This window comes from Leopardus geoffroyi, chromosome B4 (assembly GCF_018350155.1).
Source record: "Leopardus geoffroyi isolate Oge1 chromosome B4, O.geoffroyi_Oge1_pat1.0, whole genome shotgun sequence".
Taxonomy (NCBI): domain Eukaryota; kingdom Metazoa; phylum Chordata; class Mammalia; order Carnivora; family Felidae; genus Leopardus; species Leopardus geoffroyi.
The window spans coordinates 95752031-95776585 of NC_059341.1; the positions used below are offsets into that span (position 1 = coordinate 95752031).

Genomic DNA, 24555 nt, shown 5'->3' on the forward strand with positions numbered 1-24555 from the left:
TGTACTTTTGGAAAACGAAATGAGTCTCTCCGGTGAAAAGAGATTCTTCTATTTGTATAGTGATTTATAAGTGAAGAAGAATTTTCACAGACATGTTTCTACCTGATCATTTCCAACTTCTCCAATATAACAAGGAAGCTTATTATTATAATACGTCAGAGATTTGGAACCTGAAGTTTGGAGAGATTCTGTGTCTTGCTCCAGATCACAAAGAACAGCAGTGAAAGAAAACCAGACTCTGTGTTTTCTGAATCCTAGTCCAGATTTCTTTCTCTTATTTTCTCTTGGCTTCATTTCAGTTTGACAGTAATGACTTCTGTTGGAGGGATGGTAAAAAGGGCCCAGGCTAGGAAGCAGAGGTTCTGAGGTCTAGCTATCACTCTGTTGCTGATTAGATGAATGGCCCCTAAAGTTTTTTATGTCTTGGTTTCCTTCTTTGTAAATTAAAAGCATTGAGTGTGACAACCTTGACATGTTCTATTCTGAAATGCTAGCTGCAAAATGCAAAATACAATGTGGACGTAGATGAATAAGAACCTCTAGGAACCCAGATAGGAGACAATGACCTAGTACAGGATTGCCTTCAATTCAATGGGTCAGTAGGAGCTCTGCTCTTAAACTCTTTCCAAAAATGGACAGCACCACCACATTAGCATTTAGCACCCATCTGGATCCTACCTTCCCGGTCTTGTCTTCCCTGCTACCCCTTTCCATGCTCTTCCCCCAATTTGAAACTGAACTATTTGCTCTTCTCTAAACAATCTGTGTATTTCTTTCTCTGCACTTTGACTCCCACTCTTCCCTCCACGTTGAATCTCCTTCTGTCCCTATCTCGATATTTTCAAATCCTTCTCTACTTGTTAATGCTAAGCGAAAATGTTACCTCCTTCAAGAAGCCTTTTGAACCTTTACAGCATTTATTTACTCTCTTATGTCTTTCAGCATTTCTGCCTATATTTTACAGACCTCTTCTGCATATATATGTGTATATCTATGTGTGTGTGTGTGTGTATATATATATATTTTTTTTTAATTTTTTTAAACGTTATTTATTTTTGAGACAGAGAGAGACAGAGCATGAACAGGGGAGGAGCAGAGAGAGAGGGAGACACAGAATCGGAAACAGGCTCCAGGCTCTGAGCTGTCAGCACAGAGCCCGACGCGGGGCTCGAACTCACGGACCGTGAGATCATGACCTGAGCCAAAGTCGGACGCTTAACTGACCAAGCCACCCAGGAGCCCCTATTATTATTTTAATAAACAGATATATGATAGTAATTACTTCAACTTTATATGTGTCCACAATCAGAAATCTATAGCACAAAGTTAGAGATCATGTGTTTCAATTTCCTTCATTTGGGGAAAATGAGGTCAAGAGAAGCTGACTACTTGATCATGGTCACATTGCTATTCCATCTAGAATAGAAACAAAGCCTGGGGAGCCTTGATGGCTGAGTCAGTTAAGCGTCCAACTTAGGCTCAAGTCATGATCTCACAGTTCGTGAGTTCGAGCCCCGTGTCAGGCTCTGTGCTGATGGCTCAGAGCCTGGGGCCTGCTTCAGATTCTGTCTCCCTCTCTCTCTCTTGTGCTGGTGCTCTCAAAATAAATAAATAAACATTAAAAAAATACTCTAGAATAGAAACAAAGCCAGATCAGCACTTTATTAACTTCCAAAATGCCTCCCACCCATCATGATCTGCCCTTTCTCTTCCCATATGGAATGGAGTTAATTATACACCCAGTAATAAGAACCCGGTAGCAAATGGGAAACATTATATTCGTTGACATAATAAACTTGCAAAGCAGCTAAACCTAGCATTTCCCATTTCGTCTCAATCCTCTTCCCCTCACCCCCCCCCCCGACCCCCGTTCTCTCTCATCTCTGGAAAAAAGATGCCTGATAGCTTTGAGGGTCACTATGGTGACCATCATCTTGAGACAGGTAGAATTCTGACTGTATTAAGCTAGGGGTCAGCAGCCATCACACAGGATACCACGTAGTGTGTGGTTCCCCCACATACTTTGAAAGGCTGTGCCTCCTCTTATCAAGCATTATCTGCCTGGCATGCTTTTCACAGGACTGAACCAAATGTGGGGAAATATAGGGAAGCTGTGTTCTAGAAAACATGTAAGTATGGCATGGGTTGATCAAGCTATAATAAGAAATGTGTAAGTATTGATAGAGCAACTTGGGTCATTCCCTTATTTGTTCACAAACATTTAATGAGTGCCTCTTTGGGGCCAGGTATTTGTCATATTGTTTTGTCTCTATTAGACTACAAGCTCTCATAGTCTAGTGAAAAGGGTAAGTAACCAAACAAAGGGCTGAAAAGTCCTGGTAAGTGAGGATTAGAGTGATGAAGGGTCTGGGTGCTGTGGAAATGGAGCCAGGGCCAACTGCCCAGTGTGGGTTGACAGGTTTATTGGGGTAATTTGAGGGCTGATCTGGTTTCTGAAGTGTATGAAGGGATGCACCAGCCAGTCAAGGGAGGGGAGGGCATCCCAAATAGAGTGAAAAGAATGTGTGAGGGCTCAGAGGTGTAAGAGACGCATGTCACTGTCAAAGGAACTCCAAGTAAGGGTTAACAAAAGGCAGGGTGTACTTGTGACAGATGGTACGAGGCAAAGCAGGAGAGAGAAGGTGAGGGCTTTATGTGCCTTCTTTGGAATCTTCATTTACTCCTAGAAGTGATTGGGGACCACTGGAAGACCTTAATCGAGAAGGGACATGACCAGGTTTGATGGATCATCTACATTCCTCCTTCTTAGGACAGCCCTGTGTTGTTTTGCAGATGAGATAAATGAGGATTTGGGAATTGAAATGCCATTTCCAAGGTTACACAGCTAAGTGGCAGCACGTGAACTCAGTACAGGCTCTCCCAGGCCCTCAGCAGCCGTTACGAATGGGAAGGAGTGTGGTGGAGAGTGGTAGGCTCTGGGACAGACATGAGCCATCTACAGCTTCTCATTGTCCCTCTCTTAACTGTAGTAATGACACAGTCATCTTGTCTCCTTCTCTTTCAGAAAGCAAGCAAACAAAAAACAGCCTCCACTTTCCAACTCACAAATCGAATAGAGCCACTGGGAGACTTTTGTTCAAATCTCCTTGAGTCCATGTGACCGAGGAGCTGAGACATCTCTTGATTCTTACAGGAACTAAAGGATTCCAGGGCTCTGATCTCCCTCACATTTCTCCTTTGTTCTGTCTGAGATCTCACCTCCTTCAGGTAGGCTCATATGGTCTCTTCTGGAATAGAAAACCATATGAGCCTACCTCACTAATAAGATCGTATGAGTTTACTCTGAAGATGCCAACCTGGGCTAGGGTGGAAATCACATTTTTATGGTGAGTCCTGGGCAGAGGGAGTTACACAGAGTTCCTGCCCAAGGTGAGTTTTCTGGTTTAGGAAAACTGTTGGCCTGCCTGTGTTGATTCCAGGGAGGGGCTGAGAATGTTCTCAGGTGTGATGCCGTGTCATTGTCTCCTTTTGGAGAATGTAGGAAAGTCTCTGCTGGGATTCAGGGATGATACTCAAAATATGTAAGAGTCAGTAAGACCTGGACACTGACCAACCCGCCATAGAGAACCTGACTGGCTGCCATACTGGCTGGATGTCAGCTCTGCCAACACCTAAGAGAGACAGCACATTCTCTGCAGAAGTACTGATCTTGGATGCTTGTAGCTTCTATCCAAGATGGCAGCCAAGGTTCCCTTTTTCTTGAGGACTCTGGCTTGGGATGCTGTGTACTTCTGCTCACACTTGCTTTCGGGGAGCACAGTGTAGACCAAGGGCACTGCCAATTCCTATGACTGGAAGGGCCTGTTGGCTGCCATAGTGCTTCCTAGGGCCAAAGCAAACAGCTGCTCCTTTTCATCTGTCATCCTAGCAGGAGGAAAGGGTACTCCCATTCATTAAGGGGCCTTCGACTTCAAGAATTCTGTCTGGACCAAAGAGCACCTTCATCTTTTTATGCCTTAGAAGGTAAATAAATATGTGTAATTACAGCCCTCACTAGAAGTAGAAGATGAAACTTCATATTTCTTGGGTCTCCCTACACTCAATTTTTCTGTTTGGACATCTTCGCAGTCATTAAAATAGTAAATAAGTTGTTTTATTTGTACTAAAGAAGTTAGGAGAGAAAACAATCTATTAAGAACCTTCAATTCTTCATATAATGAATTAGAGCTTTTGCAGAGTGCCGAAGGCCGGCCTTCTTTACACATTACCTGTGAACGGGGGCAGGAATTCAACTTTTATAAATGACCCAGTAACATGTAGAACACTGTTGTAGTGCTGGTTATTAATCTACGGGAGCTCAAGTGCATCAGATGCCCAGACTGCTAAGGACCCAGTAGTGCAGCATGTCCCTTCTTGCAAAACAATACATCTAACCTGTAGGCAGTGCGCGGCTTCAGTGGTCCGTCACAAAATTTTTGCTGATTGGGATCGCATTTTCCACCCAGGCTCTCCATCTCTGCTCCAAGCTTAATGTTAAAACTCTTGGAGTTGCTGTCGGGACTTTCGGCACATTTGCTGGCAAAGTAATCGGTCTGATACATTCGGATGGAGGCATTGTGCCTGTATTCTAGGTAGGAGGGCAGAGGGTGCTGTTGTTCTGGCTTCAGCTCATCACTGCCTGGAGGGAGAGAACCCACAGTGAAGCACTGGCTTTCTCGTGACTTCAGTGATTCCTAACTAGGTTTCTACGTCTGCCTCCTCTCACCCACCATCACCAGTCATCTCCAAAGTGCAGACTCTTTGATCTTGAAGGAGGCTGCGAAATTCTCCTAATGAAGTTAATTTTAATTCACTTCCCCTAGAATGAAAATTAAAGTGTGTGGATACAAAATTTTACACACACGCGTACGTATATTTATGCACACACCCTGTCATTTTTCTAGGAAATAGAATGTGTGTATTTGAGAGGTGAACTCACTGCATCTGATAATAATGTGTTCCAGAACTCCAGAAAGTTGGACACTCCCCACTGTGAGTCAGCCCACTAGACAAGCTCTCTACCTTGCCAATGACCATTGTAGCTGAGCTAATAAGGAAATCCCTATGACCTAGGAAATAGGGAAGAGATAAGAGAAATCAAGTTCAAGTCCAGAGCAGTCACCCAAAGGCACACTCCACGGGCCACACCCTGTCAGATAATTGCTCCGTGTACAGCTCTCTGTTATCTTGAGTACAGTTTAATCCTGGCTCGAATTTGGCCCCTCGTGCGGAACGCTTCCCAGAACTCTTCTCTGTCCACCCAGCATGCTGTGTGTTTTGGCACTGCAAACTCGTTTTTGTGTTGGCTGGAGGAAAGCATAATTAGGAAGATAAATATTATAGAGATAGGATACCATTTACGATGCATCGCAAGGAGCAGTATTGTGGGGGTTCACCACATCCCGGACTCTTGTTTAGTAAAATTTGCTCAAAATGAGTGGGTCTTGGAAATATTATCTTGTTGGCAGTAACTGAAAGGAATGCCGGGGTGCCTGGGTGGCTCAATCAGCTAAGTGTCCGACTTCGGCTCAGGTCATGGTCTCCTGGTTCATGAGTTCGAGGCCCGTGTCGGGCTCTGTGCTGACACCTTGGAGCCTGGAGCGGGCTTCAATTCTGTGTCTCCCTTTCTCTCTGCGCCCCTGCCCTGCTCATGCTCTGTCCCTCTCTGCCTCTCAAAAATTAATAAATGTTAAAAAAAAATTAAAAAAGAAAAAAGAAAAGGAATGTTGCCTTTAAGATGAACATATATGCTATGAATGACATTTACATGAGATGGACTGTTATCTTAGATCACCAGGGACGCACAGCCCAGCTCCATGGACATCAATAATCAAAACTCACATGGCCGGAGAACACAAGGCTGCCTTCTGGGGTATGGCCTCTTTTTGGTCACTGCCTTACATTCACGTAGTAAAACATCACCTTCACTACATCTTCATTAAATCTAAAATCTCTCCACAGTTTGCTGATTTATCTCCAACTATAAGATGTAAGGAAATCTGGGATGCACCACTGGCCGTTGAAATTATTTAATTAGTTACGCACAACCAACTTTAGTACAATTAAATTACATGTCAAAGCACATAGACTGTTAGACACCCGGTGAGCTAAAGCACTATTTAGCCTAGGAGCTGCTCCAGCACTTGTCAGCTTTAAAGTTCCTCATCGTCCACAAATGTGTTGAAATAGAGATGCTTAAGAAACTCATGTGCAACCCTTTAAACAATTCTGAAAAAACAGAAGGCGTGTAAAAGATACCACGCCACTCCAGACACAAACATCTGTTTTGGAGAAATAGTGCACCAGCCCTCGGTGGCAAATACGACCCTCCTGTAGGTGGTTTGACAAATGCTGACATGATAAACTCTAAAAATCGTACTTGAGACCCTATGGAACGTTGTCGTAACTATTAGCCTGTAGAAATTAGGTAGACTTTGAATGCCTTCATAGACTAGAAAATGGAATATACTGCTGGCAATTCAGTAGAGAAAGGAAGGATGCTTTTCATGATCATCTGTTCCCTCTTTTCGGCTCTTGAATATTTCTTTGTGAATTGGTGAGTGGTTTGGAAGGGTGCGGTTCCTTGAGGTATTTGCGATTGGGGCGGGGAAGGCATTGAAGCATATTGCCGCTTAATGGCTGAACAAAACAAGTAGTGAACAGCATTGAATGAGTGTGAAGAAGGCTGTGTAGGTCAGTCCGTGCAATGCACTTCCAGCAGCGCCTGGCACATAGGAAAGGCTCCGTAAATGATAGTTATTTGTACTTACTGCTGTGGTTGCTATGATTATCAGTCACCCTTTTAATAATTAAACCCAGTGAATAATAGGCTTTATTGTTGAAAGTTTTTGTCACATCTCCCAGCATCCAGCAGAGAGGGGACAGAATTATATAAAGATTTAAGTTTTCCACTCTTCCAAACGTGTCACAGAAAGAGCCTCCATGGTGACCTTTGAGAAAGCAGTCCCCGTGTCCTACTGCTAGCAGATAATCCGTGATCACTTACCATCAGCCTCTCTCACTACCACTGTGAAGTATTTCACAGCTCCATTGGTGTCGCTGAACCAGCTGCAGTTGAAAGTGAAGTTGATGGAAGATTTGCTAATTAGCACATCCTTTTTATTCACACGGATATGTGGAGGTGGAGGAGGGGGCCCTGAAAAAGGATGGAGAAGGAACCCAGGGGAGTCACAACTCTGCTTTTCCATATAACAACAATCAGTGAAACGAAGGTCTCCACGCACCGACCTCAGTGTGTGCGCGCGCGCGTGTGTATGTCTGTGTGGAAAGCTTGTGATCCAGAAAACCTCCTCCTCTCCTAGAGGAAAGCAGGCAGAGGAAGTGATGTGCCAGTGGCACGTTAAACCTAATGAAAGAGGCAGCACCTCAGCAGGATTTCCTGAAGTCATAGCACCAAACTGCTTAAAAGCTCCATTAAAGCTCTAACTCTATCAGGCAAAGTGACGTATTTAAAGGCTAACTCATTCAAGTACCTTAAGATCATTTAACTTGTTTGCTGCCAGACACAGAGAAATGTTTCCATTCCCTGGAGGCTTCTAGGTTCTCTTTTCCAAGCGACAACAAGGCCTGCTCATGTGGAAGCGACCTGCATGCAAGTGAGTGGCAGTGATGGGTGCGGTACAGCAAGGTGTTCACGTCCAGAAACACTTACGGTCTATCATTGTGATAGTGCTGTCTTCAACCACCTCGCTGGTCATGCCAGCCGACTGCACCTTGATGGACACCAGGTACCTCTTATGGGGCACCAGCATCATGATGTTGAGCAGAGATTTTTCTTTCTCCAGCTTTCTGGAAAATTCAACTTCTTGAGTGTCCATTTTCCGACATTCAATGCTATACCCATCAAAGTCAGAATCAGGAGGGATCCAAGAACAGGCGATGGCCGTGGAGTTCTGAGGCCTGCAATGCAGGTTTTGTATCTTATCTGGCTCTAAAGGAGAGAAAGGAGGAGACGCTTCTTACAACTCTGTGAGATGTATTTTTTTTCTTCCAGCTCCTCTGGGCCCTACTTGCTCTGAGGTCTAAATAAATAATTCTCAAAATTTACTTGGATTGTTTTTCAAGAAAAAAAATTATTACGGATCTCCCAAGGAAGTTCACACTCTGAGAAACATTAAAAATTAAAACGCTGTCCCTTTAGAAAATCACCAGGTGCCAAAGTGATCAGAAACACAAATACACAACTAAGGTTAGCCGGGGCACTAAAATTAAGGGGCGGAGTCAGATCGAAGGTGGGGCTGAATAGCCAAAAGATTAAAAATGCAGCTTGGCCTGCCAGAATTCAAATTCTATTTATCAGCTGTGACTTCTTAGGCAAGTTACGTAAGGTGTCTGTGCCCCATTTGTAAAGTGGGGAGACCAAGAGTACCTCGATCCTGTGATCACTGTGATGGTTCAGGGAGTAGAACCAGGCACAGCCACCTAGAAAATGGTGGTTGGCATAGTAATCGCTCAGTAAATACTAGCTGTTATGAGAAAATTAAGGAACAGCATTGCTTACTTGTTAGCCCCCTAGGCCCTGGCTCTGTCCCCCTCTTCCACTTTTGCCTTTCCTGCTCACACACATGCTCCAGGCACCGAAACTGCTTCTGGCTCCCCATGTACACCACGCTCCTCCACCTGCTATGCTTATGGCCGTTCATTTTCTTCTGCCCAACAGAGTGCCGGACCCAGTAGGGACCCAGTGAATGGCAGCTGATCTCATTAGTTGTTGTGAATGACACTACAAGGAGTAAGAGATACAGTCGGACAGAAAGGCACTTATGTGACCTGACCCTGCACGTTAATAACCAAACTCTAGGGGCGCCTGGGTGGCGAGTCGGTTAAGCGTCCGACTTCAGCCAGGTCACGATCTCGCGGTCCGTGAGTTCGAGCCCCGCGTCAGGCTCTGGGCTGATGGCTCAGAGCCTGGAGCCTGTTTCCAATTCTGTGTCTCCCTCTCTCTCTGCCCCTCCCCCGTTCATGCTCTGTCTCTCTCTGTCCCAAAAATAAATAAACGTTGAAAAAAAAATTAAAAAAAAAAAATAAATAACCAAACTCTATAGGCTTTCCCAACCAGCTGCATGCCTACATCTCTAATTACATCCTAGGAAGCTACACTGTACGATTTGGATAAGTAGTTTTTGAATTTTAATATTAGCAGCTGAGCCATTTAAAAAAGAAAAGGCGGGGGGCTCCTGGGTGGCTCAGTCAGTTAGGCATCCAGCTTCGGCTCAGGTCATGATCTCGCGGTCCATGAGTTCAAGCCCTGCGTTGGGCTCTGTGCTGACAGCTCAGAGCCTGGAGCCTGTTTCAGATTCTGTGTCTCCCTCTCTCTCTGACCCTTCCCCATTCATTCTCTGTCTCTCCCTGTCTCAAAAATAAACGTTAAGGGGCGCCTGGGTGGCTCAGTCGGTTGGGCGGCCGACTTCGGCTCAGGTCATGATCTCGCGGTCCGCGAGTTTGAGCCCCGCGTCGGGCTCTGTGCTGACAGCTCAGAGCCTGGAGCCTGTTTCAGATTCTGTGTCTCCCTCTCGCTGACCCTCCCCTGTTCATGCTCTGTCTCTCTCTGTCTCAAAAATAAATAAAACGCTAAAAAAAAAATTAAAAAAAAAATAAACGTTAAAAAAATTTTTTTTAAATAAAAAATAAAAAAAATTAAAAAAATAAAAAAGAAAAGGCCGGTGTGCCTGGGTGGCTCAGTTGGTTAAGCATCCGACTTTGGATCAAGTCATGATCTCAGGTTCGTGAGTCTGAGCCCCACATCGGGCTCTGTGCTGACAGCTCAGAGTCTGGAGTCTGCTTCAGATTCTGTGTCTCCCTCTCTCTGCCCCTCCCCCACTTGTGCTCTGTCTCTGTCTCTGTCTCTCTCAAAAAAAAATAAACATTAAAAAATATATTTAAAAAAAAAAAGGTCTCAGTTCCCCGATATGTTAAATCAGAGGGTCGCTGGTCCTGTGCTTTAAGCGTGCCTTGGTGGTCAGGGGTGCTCTGCTGGGGTGACCTCCCTAAGACTTCCCTTACATTGCCCCTTGTCCCCAGGAATTTCTGAGGAAATTCTTGAAAATCTAGGTCTAGACCACCCTATTTCATTCCAGGAGTCAAAAGTCTTGACAAAATTCATTTGAAAAAGCCTGCCCGTTGTTCTATTGATCCCAGCAGAAAATACAGTAACAATTTTCAGACAGCACTAATCAGTGGCATCAAAGCATCAAAAAGACTCACAAGAGCACTGCATGGTGAGGGGAGGGATTGAAAAAATAAGGCTAAAGATGCTTATGTTTGACCTTTAGGACACCAAATAGAAAAAAAAAAAAAAAAAAACCTCTTCCATTTCATTGTTGGATTTTTATAGTCCCTGTTGTAAATGTAATCCTTTTCTCTTTTCTCCACCTGCCCTTCCTCCCCAAATTGAAATTGTATGTTGGTTCATACACCCTGTAGGTAGGACTGGCTACGTAACTTTCAAGGTCCAGTGCCAAGTGCAAATGCAATGCCCGATGTTCAAAATATTATTAAGATTTCAAGATGGTGACAACAGAAAATGAGACCAAGCATAGGGTCTCTCCAGACGCAGGCCCTGTGTGCCTGCACGGCAGAAAGCTCTAAGCCCTGCTTGCAGAACAGATCACAGATGAGCGACTAGGGACTCTGTGTAGACCTAGTAATCAATCCCTCACAGAGAAGCACCTGTTGCTCTGATTTGGCATTCAACCCACCTTCTCCTGACACCTCCTCCTTCGTTATAGGACTCTGTCCTTAACAATCATGACTTTGAAATACTCAGTATCTTTGTGCCACTGAATGAATTTCTATTACATATCAAGGTCTAAAATATCAGCTAAGTCATAACAGTTTAGATAAGAATGATTTAGAAAAAAAATCAATCTGAAGATTTTTCAGGATACAGGAATTGGCCTTTGAGGCAAGCAATAATTGTGTCTTTTAAAAATGTTTCTATTTATTTTTGAGAGAGAGAGAGTGAGAGAGGAGCTCAGACAGAGGGGGACAGAAGATACAAAACGGGCTCTGTGCTGACAGCAGACAGCCCGATGTGGGGCTTGAACTCAAGAACCGAGAGAGGATGACCTGAGCCAAAGATGGAAGTTTAACTGACTGAGCCACCCAGGTGCCTCAGTAATTGGGTCTTTTCAAACATTAACTGCTTCTTAATCTTTTGAACTCCTTCAGACTAATCACAGCTGGAAATCAAGACATCTTCTCTGTTCAGCCTTAGAGAAAGTCTTTAAAAATATCCTGCCTGATCCATAATTCTAATAATTTGTTCAAAGAATAATATAGAAATTTGCTTCAACCTCCTTCCTCAGTTCCTTCTCCCTCCTCCTTTCTGCCCCTAAATCCCACATGCCTTCTAAGGCCTCAGGTCACATCCATATTCACTAAGAAATTAGTACCTGCTATGGGCAAGGTGCTCTTCTAGAGACTGTGAACAGTTCAGAAGTGAATAAGGCATTAGCCCTAACCTCTAGGAAGGTAGAGCAGTACAAAATAGCCATAATATGAGATGGCAAGGAGAATGTACCAAAAGAAATGGAGAAAGAAGGCGGTGGGTGGAGCACCAGACAACTTCTTGGAGTCGGTGGTGGGCAGGAGTTGGCAAAGGTTTTCTGGCAGAGAGGACAGACACCTCACTGAGAATTGGGGTGTTTCAGGCAGAGAAATGCATGAACCCAGGCACCCGGGGGGGAAGATCAGGGTGGAAGATCAGGGCTTGCAGATGGTTCATCGTGGCTGGAGCAGAGGTGTGAGAAACGGAGTAGTGCAATGATTCCACGTGGGAATGATCAACTTCTCTGTTGCTTAACCCTCTATTATGATGGGTTTTCTGTTACAACCAAACCCAGTCCTAACTAATGCAATCCTTAAAGTTCTATCAGCCCTTCCCCATAAAACACAGCACTGAGTCCCTCTTCTCGCCAGCGGCTCTCCTTGTAGGCATGCTCCATTTCGTAAATGCCTCTCTTAAATCCCAGCACCCAGAACAGAATACAGTATTCCAGAAGCCATTTAATCAGTCCAGCCTCTACTGAGTTCTTACCTGAGCACCTGTTTTGGTTATACAGCCCACGGTAAGCCACTGAAAACCCATCCTGAGCTCGCTGTAAATTAAAACTCTTAAGTTCTTTTTCACAAATTTCTCTTGACATCCAACTATTTAATCCCAAACTGCTCTTTGGATACACTATGGAGTACAAGTTATAATTATTATAAGATTAATGTTTGTTGAATAGATGAAACAACTACTTGCTTAAGTTTATAATTTTCAACTATTTATTTTATAAATAGCCACTATCTGATCTGGTTGTAGCAATGACATATATAGGTATTATTGAAAAATAAATATGTGGATTGAGGTTTCTATACTGAAAACGTTTGTTCTTTGAGATTTGCTGTATCTATTACAAAGTGCCTTTGGGAAGAAACTGATATATATTTCATTGCCAAAGTATTTTTATCTTTAGGATTGACAGCAATATGTCCTAGCTGACCCCTCTGTTTCTAGTTTGCCCCTTTCAATCCATTCTCTACACTGTATCCAGAGTGACTTCTTATAGTGCAAATTTGATTATGAGATCTTGGCTGCAAATCCCTTGGTGGCTCCAACTGATTGAGGAGAAAGTTGAAATCGCTGCTGTGGTTCACAAGACATTTTATGACCTGATTCTCTTAATCCTCACCTTTTATGCTCTGGCCAACTAAACTCTTCTGTTCCTGTCTCCTGCCTGGTCTTGGAATATTTTATTCTGTCTATCTAGAATATTCTTCACTTCGTTCCCCATATCCACCTGGTGAGTTGTTTAAGCTTTGATTTGGAAGTTTCTTCTTCCAGGAAGCTCTCTTGTATTGGCTCAGATGCCCCTACCATGGGTTTCTACAGAGCCAAATACTTACTTCGTCACACTTCCCACTCAAGCTCCACGAGGGCAGAGACAACCTCTTTATTGCCCATTGTTGTTAATGTTGAAGGAATGAAGACGTCTATACAGACTTATGCCTGAATTCAAATCTAACCAACCCCAAGTAAAAATGTGGAGTTAAACCAAGCCTCGCTGGAGTAAGAAGTCACAACACATACTTCCCCCTCACTCCATCTGAGAACCAAGAGTAGTAAAACATGTCATACTTGTCCTCACGGATCCAGATACTGGTTTGCTATAGGTTTTCCAGGAATCACCGCTGATAGTCTTGACACTAAACTGATAGGATCTCCCTGGACGAAGACCATATACAATGCGTCCTTCCGATTTTCTATTGCTGTAGGGGTTGAAGACCGTGATGGCATCTCTGGGGAACCACTGTAGCTCAAAGTCATCGTAGTCTGTCCAGTCTGGTGGCCCCTTCCAGGTGATGGCCAAGGATGTGTTTGTAACATCAGCAAATGAGATAAGACTGGGAGGACTTGGGGCTGCATGTAGGAGAACATGAAAAAAAATCACATAAACATGTCTATGCCATAGCATAGACGAGAGCTGGGTGACATCAGATGTACCTTAAGGTGCTTTGTAGGAAGCAATAATATGAAATAATAATGGAAGCTTCTAGCTATAGTGTTTACTATGTGTCAGTTGCAGTCCTCAAGTGTTTTACGCGCATCTTCTTTAATTTTCCTAAGGAGAGATTCCTTACCAAGGTGCTGTGGAGCATGGGTGCGCCCTGAATGGGTTACAAGTGTGCCAAGGTATTGGTTCCATTAGATTTTGAGGTGTGAGGGCTACAATCCACAATTATGCCCAGTTGCAGATAGCTCTGTTCATTGATCCCAGGGTGGTGTACAGATTAATGTTATCTGTGTATGCCCAGGAGATAAAAGATTTAGGAAGCATTGCCGATAGCAATGCAATGATGACATATGTGATTATCCCCATTTTACAGATAGGAAGACTGAGACTTCGAGATGTTCAATGGCCTTCCCAGCTTCACATAGGTAAGTGGCAGAGCTAAGTTAAGGACCTAGATCCTTTTCCTAGATCTTGTAGGAACAGTGGTTAAGGTGTGCTTCCTTTATCCATTGTAGCATAGTGCCTTCCCAAGAGCTAGCACGAGGCACTCCATTATTGATTTTCCTTCTTCTTATTAAAACCACAACTCAAATGTGTCTTTAGAAGCTACTTCCAACCAATAGTTGGCCTTTGGCAACAGAGCTCCTTACCTGTTCTGCTCTCCCCCATGAGCTTGTTCCTGAGGTCCCCGCTGTGAGTTACCACACACAGCGTGTACTTCCTTCCAGGAATGAGGCCGTGGAAACGCCACTCTGTCAGGTTCTTGTCTTTCCAGTTTTCCTTCTTCGTGCCATTGGGGTTGTACAGAATTAGCTCATAAAAATCGAAGTCCCCAGAGGCTGGACTCCAGCTGAACCAGAGACTGTCTGTCATGTTCCGATTGGATCCCCGGAGGTTACTCACAGAAGCTGGGACTTAAACACAGCGAAAACCTTTACTGAGGACAGAGGAGTTACAAGCAAAGGCACTTGGCCTACAGGTGAGAATACGAGCTATGTTGGGCATATGGGTGAGTGGTACCCATTGCAGAGTCAGATCTTGCCTGCATTTCAGGGCACTTACGTAGAGGGGCATGTGGTCTAGAGATGTGGTACAAATGAAAATAAAAACAAACCAGCACGGGTGGTGGCTTCCATATGCTCACCACACATAGCCTGATAAACGTCTGAAATGAAATCTTCAGAAATGATTAATTAAAACTCGTCAAACAGTTCATAACTTACCTTATGAACGGCCTTGAATATATTCACAAAAGGTGCCAGCCCTTTCCAGGCTGGCCCATCACACCCAGGCCCCTTATCCCATAACATCCCCCCCCTGGGTCTCTCTGCTTCCTCTCCGCTCTCTTGCAGGTTCTCAGTTCCCTCATTCGTTTTCCTACCCAAATCTATATTGGTAGATCCTCACTTGGGAAAAGGGTGTTAACAGTCACGTCTACCACTATGTAACTTAGTCACACTGGCACCTGTCCCGTGGGTATTTAAGCTTTGTTATTCTCTGGGAGTGAAGACTGCTGTCTCTTGATGGAGGAACTTTAGACATTAATGAGCACATAAGGCAAGATGCGCAGAGGGCAGATTGTCCTAGAAACGGTAACATCGAGGCAATTCTATTCAGGGTCTAGGTGTATCCATATCTGTTGCTCATTTCATTCCCTTCCAAAAACACGTTGAGAACTTCTGTTGGGTGCCTGGGATACACTTCCCTCACCTACAAGGCTCACCTGAAATGCTTTCTCTGTCTAAAGTCGTTTCTTGTCCTGCCAAGTCACTCTGCCTTCACAGACTTCAAGGCATTCCCAACTCATGTCCCTTAAAAATCTGCTGTCTGGCCCTGCTCCCTCTCTGCCAATGAGAGCTCTGTAGTCAGGGGCCTCATCTGTGCTGTTCACAGTTAGATTCCAGCAGTGAGCCCCGTGCCCGGCATACAAAGCACTCAAAAACTATTGTCAGATGAGAAAAAAAAAAAAAAAACTGAACGGGAAAATAAAATAATGGCCTCAAATTATGGAAAACGAGTGGATTCAGTTTCTTATTTGCAGCCCAGAGAGATGTCTCTTTCTCTCCTTTTCCTGCAATGCTTTGTGTGCATTTCATCCAGTGCCGTGTTTCTGTCTCACAGTGGACATTGCTCGGTCCATTTTGTAGTTGGCCCTTCTCCGGACCTGCCCTCCACTCCACACGTGTCCTGTAGAAAGCTGAAGGGCACAGCTTGAATCAAACCACAGTGGGTTACAACCCTCTTGTGGCAGTTTGGTGGCAAACAGAGAAGCCAGAATCATTTTTCCACCCAACCCTATGAGGTCAACGAGGGGTGGCAACAGAGCAGAAGCCAGTGCAAAGGCAATTCTGATATGTAATCAAATGCCTGATTTCGGATAAAAAAGCCTGAAGGTCACAAAGTTCATATAAAGCTAGACCATGGCTGGAAGAGGGAACTAAGGACAAAACAAGGAAAAGCCAGTGAATACTGAGACGATTTCCCCACAATACATTCCTGCTTGGGTCCGGGCCTTACCTGTTCTACCGAATATGAAAGACTCATTAGACAGCTCCCCACTGTGAGTTACTATCACCATTTTGTACATTCGGCCTTGCAGCAGGTTCTGGAAAGAGATACTCTGGATTCGTGGGTTGACTTGAGCTCTCTCCTGAAGCGTTCCATCTGGGTTATACAGAAAGATGTTGTACCCGTTGAGTTCCCCTTCCGAGGTGGTCCAGCTCAAGGTCAGGTGTCTGGTGGAGTTCTCTATGATCCTCAGATTGGTGACAGCTGCTGGGACTGGAAAAGTTGAGCGAGAGGGTGAGACCGAGTTTTAGTACCCCCTTGACACAGCCCAGGCCTGACGCCCAGGTGGATACACTCCACAGCAGCTTAAAACACATGGTCTCGGCCTTCAGAAAATATTGACTTCATGGGGACCCCAAAACTAAGAAGACTGATTTTGTGCATTACTGATGTTGAAACTGACAATTCAAACAACAACAACAACAACGACAAAACAAAAGCACAAGAGAACAAAGAAAAACCAGTAACTGGGGAATTATCTACAAATATGTTTTTTGGATATAAAATAAATGTTAATCTGACCTGTGTGACTAAATGTTTTTCTTTCTTTCTTTTTAAATTTTATTTGAGAATGAGAGAGAGAAAGAGAGAGAGAGAGAGAGAGAGAGAGAGCATGAATAGGAGAGAGGAGCAGAAAGAGAGGGAGAGATAATCTACGTGGGGCTCAATCCTACAATCCTGGGATCATGACCTGAGCTGAAACTAAGAGTAGGATGCCCAACTGAGCCATCCGGGTGCCCCAAGGCTAAATGTTTTTCTAATAATAAGAGCTAGATAAGAAATAAAAAACTATCTCTGAATGCCATTTGAAAGCTAAGGAATGGCAAACGGAAGTAAGGGCAGCAGGGAGGGAAGAGAAGTGGGAAAGAAAGAGAAAAGCAGACAGAAGGAGGAGATTTGAGTCGGCGATATGGGAAAGAGATGCAAGAGGAAAAGCCAAAACCATTAAACAAATAGCAATGGGGCACCTGGATGGCTCAGTTATCAAGCATCCGGCTTAGGTCATGACCTCACGGTTCATGGGATCGAGTCCCACACGGGGCTCTGCACTGGCAGGCTCTCTCTCTCTCTCTCTCTCTCTCTCTCTCTCAAAATAAATAAATATACTTAAAACAGTCTTAAAAATTATTTACATTGGGATTTTACGACCCTTTCGGTCTTCAGTGGTACCTGTTAGCAAAATGATCAAGAGCCACCAGAAATGACCTGCTTCCAAACTGTTCGCACAGGTGCTGCCTAATTCCACGGATGCCAGTGGAAACAGGACACCTGCCTCAGTCTCTTCTGGGTTCTTCTCCCTCCAGTCTAAACACTTCCTCTTTTATTTTCTCCCTCTCCCTGTGCCAGATCCCTGAAAGTTGATGTTTCCCATCATTCCATCCCCTGTCCCTTCCTACTCCATAACACTGGCTAAACAACCAACCTCATTCACTTCATGGATTGCTATGACTAAATGTTTACGTCCCCTCCACCTCAAATTCATATGTTGGAACCTAACCGCTAAAGTGATGGTACCAGGGGCTGCGGTTATTGGGAGGTGATTAGGTCATGAGAGTGGAGTCCTCATGAATGGGATCAGTGCCCTTATAAAAGAGACCCCAGAGAGCTCTCTCGTCCTTCTACCATGTGAGGACACAACAAGAAAATGCCATCTATGAACCAGAAAATGGGACCCTACCACACATCAAATCTGCGGGTGCCTTGATCTTGGACTTCCAGCCTTGAGAATTGTGAGAAATACATGTTTGTGGTTTAAGCCACCCAATTTGTGGTATTTTTGTTATAGCAATCTGAACAGACTAAGGCATGTATTTAATTAGAATTTTTGTCCAAATATTTATCTCCAGCTCACTTTTCTGAGCTTGGGCCATATTTTCTATTACCGATGATCATCTCTCACTGCAAGCCATTCGGACATCTCAAACTCAGTACAAAACTGAATCCTGTCTCTTTCTCCTTGACACTGCTCCCCCGTTCCTCTTATCTCAATTAATGGCATCATCTTCTTCCAGATACCCCAGGTAGAAATTCTGGAATTTTCTGTTCCTCCTCCTGTACTCTACTCAGACACCAAGTGGCCATCTTATCTAATGAAGAAGTATTTCTTGACTGTATCTACTTTTCTTCACCAGGGCCCCTGTAGTTCAGTTTTTGACCCTTATCATTTCTATAACTGCAGTCATCTTATGACCCCAGTTACCTTTCGGACCACATCACCCCACTTTGTTCTCACTCACTCCGCTCCAACTATTCTGGCCTCTTTACTGGTCCAACAGGCCAGACACACTCCTGCTTCAGGATCTTTGCCTTAGCTCTTTGCTCTGCCTAGGGATATTCTTCCCCCAAACGCCTGCATAACCCTTTTTCTCATTTCTTTCAGACTTTTATTCAAATATCACCTTCTCAACAAAACCTGGGAGGACTGTGCTATCTAGAATTGTAAGCCTCGGGGCGCCTGGGTGGCTCGGTTGGTTAAGCGTCGGACTTCGGCTCAGGTCATGATCTCACGGTTTGTGGGTTCGAGCCCTACGTCAGGCTCTGCGCTGACAGCTCACAGCCTGGAGCCTGCTTTGGATTCTGTGTCTCCCTCCCTCTCTCTCTGCCTCTCCCCTGCTCGCGCACACACTCTCTCTCTCTCTCAAAAATAAATAGACATTAAAAAATTTTTAAATTGCAAGCCTCTAACACTTGTTAATCCCACTTTCCTGTTTTACTTTTTGGGATTCACCACCATCTAATCTACTATATTTTTTACTTATTTATTTTGTTTACTGCCTTTCTTTCCTACTAGAATGTAAGCTTCATGACCACCGGGGTTTGTTTTATTCACTTCTGGGTAGCCAGCATTTAGAAAGGTGCCTAGCACATAGTTGGTGCTCAATGACAAATGAATCAATGAATGAGTCTCTCCTCCATTCAACCTATCTATCCCCCATTGCCATCTGATTTATCTTCTTTAAGGTACAAATTTTTATTACAAAGCACTCATTGTCTGGCTGAAAAACCTGTATTGTCTCCTCACTGCTTGTAAGATGAAAAATAACCCCCTGAGGAAGACTTGCCAGGCGCTCTCTAATCTGGCCCTAATCTGCCTTTCCAGCCTCACCTCTCTATCATGCCACCCACACTTCATCCATCCATTGCTTCTCACTGCTCCTTCTCACACCTCCCTGTCTTGGCACAGGACAGTCTGTCTGTACATGGTGTCCTTTCACCTTCTCTCCACACGCAGAATTGTTTCATCCTTCATGACAGTACTGAAACGTCAGTTTTATGAGGACCTCCCAATTCTACCTGTCCTTCATGCTCCTCTTGGTATTGGACATTCCTTTCTTCTACATAATCCTTATCACAAGTATTGTCATCACAAATATCACAAAGTATTGTCATCCTTTGTCTATGTGTCTGTCTATCCCACCAGTCAGCCAGCTCTTCCGGGACAAAGCATGCTTAATTCATCTTTTCATCTCTGTCAGCATCACCCCCCCTTTCATATCTAGCTCCTTCATAAGTAATCAATTAGACCAGTGTTGTTGTCTGAATAATGACCCCCCAAGATGTCCATGTCCAAATCCCCAGAACCTGTGAACATGTTATCTTATGTGGCAAAGGGGACTGTATACCTGTGATTAAGTTAAACATCTTGAGGCAGGGAGCTTATCTTGGACTGTCCAGGTGGTGACTCACAAGAGTCCTTAAAATATGGAGGAGGGACGCAGAAGAGTAAAGAAAGAGATATGGTGACATACACCGATGGAACAATGCCATTGTTGGAAGGAGGACATGAGCCAGGGAATCTGAGTGGCCTCTAGAAGCTGAAGAGGCCAAGGAGAGCTTCTCCCCTAAAGTCTCCAGGAGAAACACAGCCCTGCTGATCCCCAATGCCTTAATTTTAGCCCCATTAGACCCACTTTCAGTTTCTGACCCCCAGAGCTACAAGATAAAAAATCTGTGTTGCTTTAAGCCTCCAAGTTGGCGGTAACTTATTGCAGCGGCAGTAGGTTTTAACACTATATCTGAACTGGCGTGGGGTAGGCTGAAACCTGTGCGGAGAGCCTGGCTGACAGGGAAGTGGTAAATCATAGTGAATGTTCCACTGTGTCAAGAAACAGACATCATCTCCCAGTGTTGCTTCATTTCTCTGACCCTTCGGTTCTGAAGGAATAGCACACAGGGAGAGATCTGGTATGAAACAAGCCATGCGGATTACCTGTTCGGCCTTCAGTTTGGGCTTCTTTGCTGAAGAGACCTCCACTGACAGTTAAGATCCGAATCTTGTACTTTGTTCCCGGTGTTAGGTCTTCAAATTTGTGCTGCGTGGTGGAGGCTGGCTCTGACGTGTTACTCAGAAGGATCCCATTTTCATTTAGAAGCAGGATCTCGTATCTTTCTGCCACACCAACAGCCTTTTGCCAACTTACGATTAAGGAATGACTGCTGTATGCGTTGTTTGCAACTATTCCCTGGACAGATGCTGGAACTGCAAAGAAAGAAGAGAAGCAATGGCCGTCAGGTTCCCTCACTTAGGGTAAACTGGCTGAGAAACCAATGGAGAAAAACTGTCCTAAATCAACTGTGGGTAGAAGACGATGCTACCAGTTCACTTGTGTCGCACCTACACTCCCTGTGTGTGCCCTCAGGAGAGAGCACTTCTTGGCCTGAATTATCTGTACGCCTGCTTTGGGTCTCCATTCTTTTTGCTGAATTAAGACAGGATCTTGAAGTCAAACAAGTAGAAAAATTAGTGAAAGTGACATTGATAAATATGCAGTGATTCATATTTATGTATCTAGAAAGTGGAAGATGCTGAACACATTTACATTCAGTGAATATAGTTTGGACGGCTGAATTATGTTTAGACTTTCATTCCCAAGATTAACTCAAGTCAAAGCTCTGAGCCTTCACCTAAGCAGTAGCATATAATGATTTTTTTTTTTTTTTACTATGGCTCCTGATGTGAAAGGCAAAATAGTATTATTTTGAATAATATTTTCTGTCCTAGGCTCATATTTTTTTTTCTCGTTCTACATAATCTTAAGAGATCTCATCCACTCCCATGGTTTGAATTGTTACCCATATGGTGACGACTCCCAAATTTAAACTTGCAGTTCAGATCTCTCTTCTATTTTTGCAAATGACATCTCTCCCTGCATGTTCCATCCAATTCTCATGAGGCCCAAATTGGACTCCTCAGCTCCCTCCTCATAACCTCTTTCTTGTCCTTTGTTTCTCTTGGTCCAAGCCGGAAATGTGGGTTGTCACTCTGATCCTTCTACATATATAATCAAACATGGGTCTTGTAATTTCTATAAGTCCTAAATCTTATATCTCTTTCATCTATCCACTCCTCTCCCTTCTCTATCCACTACTACTCCCCTAGGGCAACATCATCCCTCACATTAGTGATCAGTCCCCTTGCTTCCTCGCCTCCCACACTATGTGTGACATATTCTCACAGCACCCCCATGTGGATGGCCCTTCAATGGCTCTCCATAATTCTAAACATCTTAACAAGGCACACAAGGCCCTTCAAAATTTGGTCCATCTACTTACTTGGCCACATGGTTCACCTTTAGTCTAGCATACCACACAGTGTGTAGGTCCTTAAATGTGCCATACTTTCTCTCACCTTCAGGCCTTTGTTTTTTTTCTGCTGGAACCAAGTCAACATACGTGTCACCAGTATGACTCTTAGTGTCTATTTAGATGTTATCTTTTCCTGGAAGCCTTCTCTGACTCTTCATGTTTGCTCCTAACACACCTCATTGTGATTTTTATTTTAGAACTTGTGCTGTAATTGCCTTTTTATTTCTCTGTCTCCTTCACTAGATCATAAGCTTCTTGAGGTTGGGGCTCTATCTTGCTACAGAATTCCCATTTCCTAGCATAGTGCTTAACATATGGTTGGAGATATACATATATGAAATAGAGACATAGTAGGGCACAGTACAGAAGCCCAGGCCCCACAGCTAAACAAGTGGTTATGAGAATGGAAGATGTATTGTATCTCAGTTTAGAGGGTATAAGGTTTGGAGCCAGACAGACTTAGATTTGAATTATAGCTCTTGGTCTTATTACTCATATACTTGATAATGTTTTATAAACTTTCTGAGCCCTATTTTCATCTGTATGATGAAAATAATGATCTCTGTCTTCTAGTGTGACTCGAGATAATTTTAAATGCCTGGCATATAGCAGATGCTTATAGCTTATTTTTGTTTTATAAGTAATATGTTAACAGTAATATTAATATAAATAGGCACATTATTCCTTCATTTGCTACTTGTTCTTGTAACAAATGAAGTAAATGGCATAGGTGTTCATTTAAAAAAACAATTTTGAGAAAGGGGTAAACTTTACAGAAAAGGGTAAATATTTATAGGTAGTTAATGTAAATAGTTCTAACTGTCTACTTGTTAAAATTAAAGTTTTTATATCCTTTGCAAATGTATTCAAATATGTATTCAAACGATTTGGTTCCTAATTACCTTTCATTAGTTTTGAAGATCTCTATTAAGAAAGAAAAATGCAAAAAAAAAAAAAAAAAAAGTATGAGAAAGACTCTTGAAACCACATTCAATTGTAGCTTTGGATTTGGTTAGTTTTGATTTGTGAATAGCTAAGTAAGTCCATCTGTTGTCCCATTATGGATAAAATTTGGCTTTTTTTTCCAAGCGGGCACTCACCTGTCCGCCCAATGGCGTCTATCTGGTTCCTTAGGGACCCACTGACCGAGGCAATCACAATCTGGTACTGTTCCCCGGCCACCAGTCTATGGAATGTGTGCTCAGAGACGTGCTTGGAGATAGTCTGAGACTCAACCTTTTGATTCTGCCTGAACGCTGACACGGTGTAAGAATCAACATCGCCCCCACCAGGAGTCCAGTTGACTGTCAGGCTGTCTGTCGCCCCATTGGAAGAAATGTGAATATTTTTGACAGTGCTTGGAACTAAAAAGGAAAATAAATTTAAAAGTCATCACTTAGAGAATGAACTGTGGAAATTTTCAGCCAAAATTTTCATGCTTCTTATATTTTGGCACTTACTAAAAGAACTTGCTCGGATTTTTCTGCCTGAATTGAAGCCGATAGGGGAAGTTTAGGGGGACATGGAAACCAGTGAGTGGAAATGAAGAATGCCAGTAGTAGAGCGAGGGGCTAGTAACATTGCCTTGGTTCAGGTCTTGGTTTTCTCATTTACTAGCTGTGGAACTATAGGCAAGTTACTTAACCCTCTGTAAGTCTCAGTTTCTTCATCAGAAAAATGGCAATGTTAGTAATTGTAACCAGCCCACAGAGTTGTGAGGATTGAACAAAAATGTCCATGTTAAGTTCTTTACTGTGGGTCTGGCTCAAGGTAAACTGTCAATAAATGTCAACTATCATAACAACAGTCCGAACAAAGTTCCAAAGAAAGGATACCCAACCAACAGAGTTTTGTTTTGTTTTTTTTTTTTTTAATTTATATGCCTTACAAGCACCAGCTATTCACATAAATCCAATGCTATTTGCTGTTTCTCTGAAAGCCTTTTTTCGTTTTATCCTGTGTTGTACTTTAGTTAATCCAGATTGGACAACATCGTTGTCACCATCAAGATAACCTCACTTCTTGCCATCTCCTTCTTACCCTAAAATCCTCATCCCAAATGCCTGGCTACCCAACATGCTAAATACACCACCACAACTACTCAGGTTCAAGAGCCACATTTGAAATTACCTGTGAAGCCCTCAATGAAGGCTGACTGCTGTACATCTCCACTGATGGTCAACACAAGGATTTTATACTGGCGCCCTGGGGTCAGGGAGGTGAATCGATACTCAGTTGCAGTATTTACAAGGTGAAAAGGTGGAAATACTTTCATATCATTGAACAGCAGTTGGATCTCATATTGGTCAACATCCCCATCAGCTCGTGACCAAGTCACCAGAAGGTCCTCAGTGCTCCTATTCCGCAATGTTAGATCCCTAACGGGCTCTGGGACTAGAGAGGAATAGAGAAGACACTTCAGGAATGTGACTGATTAAAGTTTACCTACACAATAATTTATGAATCACATTCAAGGAACTGGCAAACATCTCTTCCCCAAATAAACCACTTGAATTACTTCATGCATAATTAAATTAAATAAAAAAAATTGGAAGCAACTATTAAAATTATAATTTTTTTCCTGACATAAATCTTATATGTAAATGTTGGTAGAATATAATTATAAAATGAATTATGACCTCAATCATAAGATAAAAAAAGATGTCTAGAACTTTAAACGCCACAACGCAAGAGGACAAGGAAGAGAAATGGGACATTTGGCCTTCTTGCTTCCCGACTATGCTTGCTTTTATCTACCAATAAATATTCTGTAATCATAGGCCATCGCTTGGCCGAATGCTGTTAGCTCCAAGTAAGACTTACTGGGAATGTAATTTACTGATCAGTAAGCAGAGAAAATGCAAGGCTCATATATTTTATT

At 43.4% G+C, this 24555-nt stretch overlaps 1 protein-coding gene across 4 annotated transcripts in view; it reads right to left on the reverse strand.

Moving 5' to 3' along the window:
* Positions 1-24555, reverse strand: part of PTPRB (protein tyrosine phosphatase receptor type B) — a 115070-nt gene that overhangs the window by 23120 nt on the left and 67395 nt on the right. For all 4 annotated transcript variants that reach the window (XM_045465405.1, XM_045465404.1, XM_045465406.1 and 1 more), the window contains 9 exons: positions 23805-24068; positions 22775-23038; positions 20299-20568; positions 16038-16301; positions 14171-14434; positions 13145-13426; positions 7673-7951; positions 7007-7156; positions 4396-4639 (listed from right to left, as the gene is read on the reverse strand). In XM_045465405.1, the coding sequence (XP_045321361.1) occupies positions 4396-4639; positions 7007-7156; positions 7673-7951; positions 13145-13426; positions 14171-14434; positions 16038-16301; positions 20299-20568; positions 22775-23038; positions 23805-24068 (2281 nt within the window). The remainder of the gene's footprint in view (positions 1-4395; positions 4640-7006; positions 7157-7672; positions 7952-13144; positions 13427-14170; positions 14435-16037; positions 16302-20298; positions 20569-22774; positions 23039-23804; positions 24069-24555) is intronic.